Source organism: Amphiprion ocellaris, chromosome 24 (assembly GCF_022539595.1).
Source record: "Amphiprion ocellaris isolate individual 3 ecotype Okinawa chromosome 24, ASM2253959v1, whole genome shotgun sequence".
Classification (NCBI taxonomy): domain Eukaryota; kingdom Metazoa; phylum Chordata; class Actinopteri; family Pomacentridae; genus Amphiprion; species Amphiprion ocellaris.
The window spans coordinates 8,222,164-8,229,729 of record NC_072789.1 but is presented as its reverse complement, the minus strand read 5'-3'; the positions used below and the strand labels follow the sequence as shown (position 1 = coordinate 8,229,729).

The window sequence follows — 7,566 nt, the reverse complement described above, 5'->3', positions numbered from 1 at the left end:
TTCAGTTGTTGTGTTTTGCTACTGTGAGGTACTTTTGTCTTTGTCCTTTTGTATAAATGTAAATGGACATATTGGTGTACATTTATTCTAAATCACGTACACTATTATTATTACTATTATTAATGTTTCTAAATAGTATTTTGAAGAAGCAGAATGAATAGGTTTACATTCATTGCGTAAGGAGAAGGGGTGGGATTTGATAAGCTTCGACTTCATCCCACTCCTTTTTGAGCAACTTATTCATTGTCTTGTTGTTTTCTTTTTATGTTGAAATGTTCAAAATTAACTTTCAAAAACAAACAAACAAAAAAAACCAATTAGTCACATGGAAAGCCAAACAAGCTTCCACTTGTTGGACAGTTGGTTTTGTTGAGTTTTTCTCTATTTTGGTGAGGTCATTTCTTTACTATCGCTAGTGCCCTGCAAGGACTTTTGTAAATTTGCACTATATGAATAAACGGAATAGGAATGACTAGATTAGAGCAAGAAGAAAACATCTTCTAGACTTTTCAGAGACAAATACAGTACGGCCCATCAACTATACCTGTGGTTTAGGATAGTCAAGTGTGCAGGTAGTTTGGGTTTACCTTCAGCAGATGCTGCTGCTGGGCCCAGGCCTCCAGTGTGGGGAGGAGAGGCTGGAAATCAGCCAGCTCCAGGTCAGCTGTAGAGGGTTTCTGTCTGTGTAGTCGTAACGGGGCATTAGGATCCATCACAACTGCATTGATCTCATTCAGCAGCTGGAATGACGTGGAAGAAAGTGCAGAAAAACAAACCCGTCTGTTACGTCTGAAAAAGCAGATTTCAATAAAGATTTAAGGCAGCAGAAGAATGTAAACACTCAGTTGAGAATACTCACAGGATTATGTATAAATTACACTTACATTATGATAGTGGGCACATAACCTGGCTTCCCTGGAGTGGTCACTGACGTTTTCACTAATCTCAGTTGTGTTGTCTTCTTTAGGCAATCTGCAAAGGTGATTGTTTGGGGGCATGATGAACACCTGGAGACTCAAACTGATTCTAATGAGTTCGGCCCTTTACTCAGTGATGAAGACGGGTACAGAAACCATGTGATGGATACTTCTGTCTGACAGGCTCAGTAAAACTTCACATCAGAGCACAAATTTTATGGTTACTGACACATTAATATGAAGCAAAATGTGCGTTTCTACTACAGGAAGGAGGCACCAGGGTAAGTTATGGAGGGATGCTCCAACCAGCTGACTGAAAAAAGTCAATTTCTCAACACAGAAAGGCTGTGTATATAAACAGACAACTACAAAAATTAACATTCACCCACTTCATAGAGTTTCTCTAAAGGGAATATCCAAATGTAAAAGCTTGTAACAGATGACCTGTGACACTAAAATGCATGTATGAGACTTAATTTGAAAGGTAACATTTTCCAGTTCCTGACAATGTGTTTGCTTAGCTGTGGTTAAAACTAGCTTAAAACGGTCACCAGATGCCTGGAGGTTGTTAGGAGTGCTGGGAAACAGTCAGCATGAATACTGGCAGCACAGAGGTACATGAACATTTATACACGCCTCGTCTCCAACTCTTTCTTCAGGTTCTCCACTTCCCTCTTTAGCTCTTCTACCCCAGATTTGCTTTCCTTTTGCTGCTCCTGGTATGCCTTGGAAGAAAAGAAATAACGTTACTTACTGTTTGAGCAATACAGTTCTGGAAATCCAAGGTTTAAGTTACCTTGAGAATAGTTTTGAAAGACGGAGTAACACTGATGGGTGTCTTCTTAGTTCTTGTTGAATCAGACATTTTAGACCCTTGTGATTCTCCTTTAATAGATCTGTGATGAAAATGGGCAAATCAGCACAGTTAGACTCAACACAGTATAGTGAAGTGATTGGTCCACATGGTTCATGAGAGCCAACACCAATGCGGCTATTTAAACTGAAATCTTTTGCTTTATATTAACCAAATGAGAAGTTTGAGATCCAAACTACCCCACTACTTTTTAATGTATCATCACTGAACATGTAGACAAACACTGGGAGTCATGTTACCTGAGCTCATCCAACAGCTCAGACATTTTGGTCTCATAGAAGTCAATCACATCCAGCACCCTGCAGATACAAGAACAGTGAACTCAGTATACCTCTAGTTGATGCTAACTTCTGATTTAAATTGTTCTAAACTATTCCTGAACAATGTCAACCTCAAAACTCCTGAAATACACAGCACTGGAGCTCTACTGCACACCACAACAAATAAGAAATGTTTTGTGAGCTTATGTGAGATTTTGAACGTAACAGTCCTTACTGCTGATCTGCATCTGAGCTCTGCACGCTGACTTTCTTGCAGATGTTCTGGAAAGTCTGACTCTGTCGAGCAAATCGTCGCTCTTCTTCTTTGATGGTGAAATAGAGTTTCCTCTGAAGCTGACCTGCTTCCTCCTTCTGTTTTGACAGCTTCTGCTCCAAAACATGACACCGTTTCTGAAAAGATTAGACCATGTGTTTCAGTACTAAACCAGTATTCACTTGAATGGTGAATAACAACTACACATGTTAACATGTTACATGTAAGTATAAACGTGTGCAACCTGATTTTCATGTGCTTAAAACAATCTTCACTCCCCTACCACTCTACTCACAAAATGTAGCTCCTTTTGACTTCTATCTTTTCTCCAAAACACATGTCAAGTTGAAGTTGTTAAGAAGAAGCAGATGGTGCTTGACATGCATACAGAACCAGACTTTCAGGGAGCATTACAGGAGTGCTGGTAGCAGTGTTTCGCTGCACAAGGACACTACTTCGCACAGGATGCTGGCCAAATTTAAATCAGGTACAAAAGTTTGTAGCGTGACTGCATTTTTATCCTCATGCTTTATCAGACCTCCTTGGAAATCTTCTTGATATGATGCAATGATAAGTGCAATGCTGTTTTGCTTTTTCCTTTGCATGTGTGTGTGTGGGATCTTTCTACGGGGGTGTAGTGTTTTGATGGGGACAATCTACAAACTGAATGAAACAAACAGCATCAAAGGGCAAAGCATGATGGAGCAATAAAGAGCAGCCGATCAGCAATGAGTTTTTGTTCCAGAGCTCCAGATTTTATTTATTTCCACATACTAAAAAATATGCACCTCACCAAAACCAGCAGGACAAAGAAGTCGCCAAGGTGCAGTGGATTATGGCCGATTGTGGCAAATTGCAGCAGAAAAGCGCTTCAACCTGACCCCCTCCTTTTCACACACTCCACTGATTGCTCACCTGGCCTTCATTCAGAGTCTCCTCCCACCCCAGTGACACTACTGTGACCGGCCCACACTCACATTTAAAACACGCATATAAAAAATTTAACACTATCTAAACTTAAAATACACAATGCAAATGACTACAATCTGATACAAATTAAAGAAAACACATAATAAACTCAAGAAATACTACACAAGGATCAGCAAAAATCCCCCTATAACTCCTCCCCTCTCTCCTCTCTGATCCCTCAACTCAGTCTAATCAGGTAAATGGTAACTACTGCCATCTTGTGGCCACATCCTCATGTGCACTCCATGAAAACACACCTTTAAGTGGATCTTAGTGAGCTCACAGGGGCCATACCTGAAAATGTGACAAAATAGCGCTGACTGAAAAACACACCTGTGCATCTTGTTTTTCCTGCTGCAGCTGCTGAGTGTGGCTGTGTTGCTGTGCAGCCTTGCCGAGGTACCGGTCCTCCAGGTCCTGGACTCTGGTCTTCACCTCGTCCAGCAGCCCCTCCAGCTCCGTAACCCTCTGAGATTGCTGAGCCGCTCGACTCGTGTGCTGTTGAACCTCCTCTCTAACAGCACATACACAGAGAGAGAAAAAACAACATTGTAAATGTTTGCTTCTGTCCTGTTTCAACATATTTCTGGAAAGAAATGGTTTCCAACGTTGAAGAAAACCTTGACTGAGTTGAGGCTTTTAAAACTGCTGATTTATAGTTTTGAAATGAATTAAATGTTCTGGTGTCTGCACACTTTTGACCATGTAGTGTGTCTCTGGTTCATGAATGTATATCATTATTGATATAACATGACAGCAGTTTAATAAGTAATGCATTTCCTTTGGCAAAATGCTGTACTTAGTAAAAACTCAAGAGTTACAGTCAGCTGCTTTCCATCTCATCACTCTGTGAGCTAGCTTCAGGTTTACACTTCATACCTGCACTGAGGACGATATCATTGTGATCCTCATCTAATGCTGATGAGATTGGATGACAGGACGACAGGTGGGCCACACCACAATAGACATGCATTATTAAACACCCACAGTAATGCATACAGCAGTCATGTGAACATTGAAAAAGACCCCCAGCTGCTATTCTCCAGTTTGGCTTAAAATTGCTCCACACATTCCAACAGGATGACATTTTTGGTGATGAGCCTCCAAAGATTCTTAAAGGTGGAATCTTTAAACAGATGGTGTAAGAGCTGCCACTAAAGACAAATATACTGGCTGATATGTACATATAAGGTAATATCAGGATACCAGGAATGTCGTAGATGGTACTAATACCACTGAAATGCTACGATTTTCAATACCAGTTTTGATACCACAGTAAAAAATAAACCAAAGAAATTAACATATTTCAATTTTAATTCTAGAATTGGAAAACACTTGGCATGGAGCGCCTTCTTTCGTGTTAATTTGAACCTAATGAAAGCTCAGCAGATGAGTCTACATAGTTTGTTTTATAGGTTTTTTTTAATATCTTGTTTGGCAGTCTTACAAGCAAGCAACTGACTGATGCTCATTATGTGAAAATAGCAGTTAATTAGCCCTAATAGGCATGTCATATATTCCTAATAATACACTACATTTGAGGGCCCTCTCCAATCAAGGCATTTAAAATCTTCTATTCTCAATAATAAATTATGACTTGCATGGTTTCCTTCCCCAAAAACAGTGAAATTAACTTAAAAATTCTTAAAATCACATCAAGAGCTGCATATCACGTTTTTTTAAAGCTGTCGTTGAAACTTCCAGCTCAGTAAAATATTTACGAGTACCTTACAACTGTTATTTATCCTGCTTTATTAATCACTGGAAGCGATTATGTCACTGCTTTGGACAAAATGTGACAGTAAATAATGTTTCAGGAAGCTTTTAGCGCAGTGAGGCATTTCCAGGTTTCATTGCTGGACTTACTTGAGTTGGTTGTTGGACTTGACGAGCTCCTGGATGAGAGCCTGTCTCCTCTCTGAGTCTGTCAGCATCGTCCTCAGTGTCATCCTCACCTCACCAGCTGATTTCTTGTCCAGTAGGACTAAATCTGAAGATGAATGAAGACCAATACCACAGAGCCATCACTAATACAAAATAGTTATCTTATCCAGCCCGAAAAATAAGGCATCTGCAAACTTCAAAACAACATAAATTACTACCTTCAAACACATCATCATTTCATCACTCAAACTCGTTTAAATACGAACATTTTGCCATCAAATTAGAATCTCCTGTACTTACCTGAATGGTTCTTATTCTCCACAGGATCGGCAAAAAACACACGTTTAAAACCATGATGCTGCAGAAGTCTGTTCACATCATCCCATTCAACCTGCTCCTGCTGCAAGAAAGACATAAACAATTTTTTCAGTGCTTTAGTTTTCAATCAAATATACATCTACTGCAAATGTCTGAGGTTTTAGCTCTACCTGAAACTGCCTGTAGGTCCACAGATACACATATGTCTTATTTCTTGACTGTAAAAACTGTGCAATCCTGGTTTCCTTATCCATTCTCAACAATCTTCCACTCAATGCAAACCTATCTCTTTTAGAGCATCACTAGTTCTAATTTCTGCAGGACTTGGGTGTCTTTCTTGAATGATCTGGCTGCCGTCAAAACCAACTAATGATCAGGTTTCTGCAGCCTCCTCAGCTGAGAGGAGCTGCCACTTCTGAAGCCTGACAATGAATGAAAGGTGATACACTCATGCATGATCTCTATGACACCAATCCCTTTCAAACACAAGCCTCCGTGGCATCTAATGAACATCAGCATAATGTAGATAGAACTTCATTAATCCTGAAAAAAACCCAGCACCAGATATTACACAGAAAACATAACCATAACATGAGAATAAATACAATGACTAATAGAATATGTATAGGTAAGATCCATTAGTTAAAACAGAAGCTAAAATACAGCTAAAATAGAAAAGCAAGAGGTAATACTTCCACTGATAGTGAAGTATTGCGTATTTTAATGAAACACTGCGCATAATAATGAAATATTGCATGAGAAACTGATATCGACACGAGTAAGAAAGTAATAATGCAAAATATATTGATATTATGAAGCTGTCCTTTATGTAGATACTGTTAAATGTCAAATGCAACTTACCTGTTCCATTTCACACCACTGCAGAAAATAGAATAAAAAAGCAGTGTTAATGTCTCGACTAAGACTTTCCTGGCATTGACCAAACTTGAGGCTGAACTCCATTATAAAATCTGGCAATTTAACTTTCATGGCCTGTCAGTAACAACACCGCAACTGTAAATTAGAAAAAATATATTAAAATATGAATTTTGAGGTTTTTCTGGTCAATTCGGCATACAAATCATCAAGTAACCTCCAGTAGAAATACAATAAACCTGCCATATTTTCAAATGAGCTTAGCGTCAACAATGTCCTCTCAATTAACAGACTACAAAGTTTCTCCACTTGTAACGTAAATGAGCAACTTTAATTCGTACATCTACCAGTAAATATCACGTTTGTACAGTGTATTTCATCAAATTAAACAGCATTATGAAGTTAACAGCTTGGTTAAGAGGTGCTTTCAGGGGAATGGTGTGTGTTTTAAAACGACTTTCTCCGGTGCTTAAACATCGACGGTTAATTTACGGTAACAGACCTGAATGGGCTGAGTTAGCACTAGCTTAACTAGCTAACGAGGCGAGCGTTGCCAGTAGAAACGAATTTTCTCCTCTTAGTGGACTGTAAAATGAAAAATACAGCGTAAATTATGTGCTAAGTTACCAGTTTTTGACGCTGTCGTCACCAACTGTCTGTTATTTCGATACTTCCAAACAGTAGATATGCCTCTTCCGCGATTCAAACAAGTGCGCGGTGACGTATTCGAGGTGAACCAATAGCCTATTGGCAATAGGAAGCGGCTATTTGAGTTTTCCACCAATCAGATTACAGAAGTTCGAGCACAACTGTTGCTGTATTAAACAAATGTGACCAGAAGATGGCAGTAAAATGAGTCGATGCAGAAACAATAATTCTGTGAATGTTTTTTATGAAACCTGCTTCTGCTCAGACCACTGTGGTCAGAAGTGTACTTTTCACCTGCAATTTTGGACCAGTTTGTCTTTATATTTCTACTTTTGTGAGCCTTTTCTTTAATGGATTAATTTTTTGATTAATATTGCTTTATATAGCAACATTGTTTATTTATCAATTTGTTTGTCCATTATATTTCCACTTTTATTTTATTATTCTTTTATATATTTGTTTTTGTAATTTGGCACGCTCACTATTCCATAGGTTTACTGTAATTTAACATCTCAAACAACAGGCAAAACGTCACATGATGTACAT

The 7,566-nt window shown here is 38.8% G+C and overlaps 1 protein-coding gene across 5 annotated transcripts in view; it reads right to left on the bottom strand.

Moving 5' to 3' along the window:
* cep70 (centrosomal protein 70) overlaps positions 1–7,101 on the bottom strand; it is a 10,294-nt gene extending 3,193 nt beyond the window's left edge. The window contains exons 1-11 of one of the 5 annotated variants that reach the window (XM_023261525.2): positions 7,000–7,101; positions 6,358–6,375; positions 5,479–5,578; positions 5,161–5,284; positions 3,628–3,808; positions 2,287–2,462; positions 2,031–2,090; positions 1,714–1,813; positions 1,554–1,642; positions 885–972; positions 588–740 (exon numbers count right to left, since the gene is read on the bottom strand). In XM_023261525.2, the coding sequence (XP_023117293.1) occupies positions 588–740; positions 885–972; positions 1,554–1,642; positions 1,714–1,813; positions 2,031–2,090; positions 2,287–2,462; positions 3,628–3,808; positions 5,161–5,284; positions 5,479–5,578; positions 6,358–6,366 (1,080 nt within the window). In that variant the 5' untranslated portion in view covers positions 6,367–6,375; positions 7,000–7,101. Of the gene's footprint in view, positions 1–587; positions 741–884; positions 973–1,553; positions 1,643–1,713; positions 1,814–2,030; positions 2,091–2,286; positions 2,463–3,627; positions 3,809–5,160; positions 5,285–5,478; positions 5,594–5,666; positions 6,043–6,357; positions 6,376–6,874 lie in introns of those variants that run through there. The other 4 variants (XM_023261526.3, XM_035944118.2, XM_055008597.1 and 1 more) reach the window with 4 other exon arrangements.
* Positions 7,102–7,566: the final 465 nt, after the last annotated feature.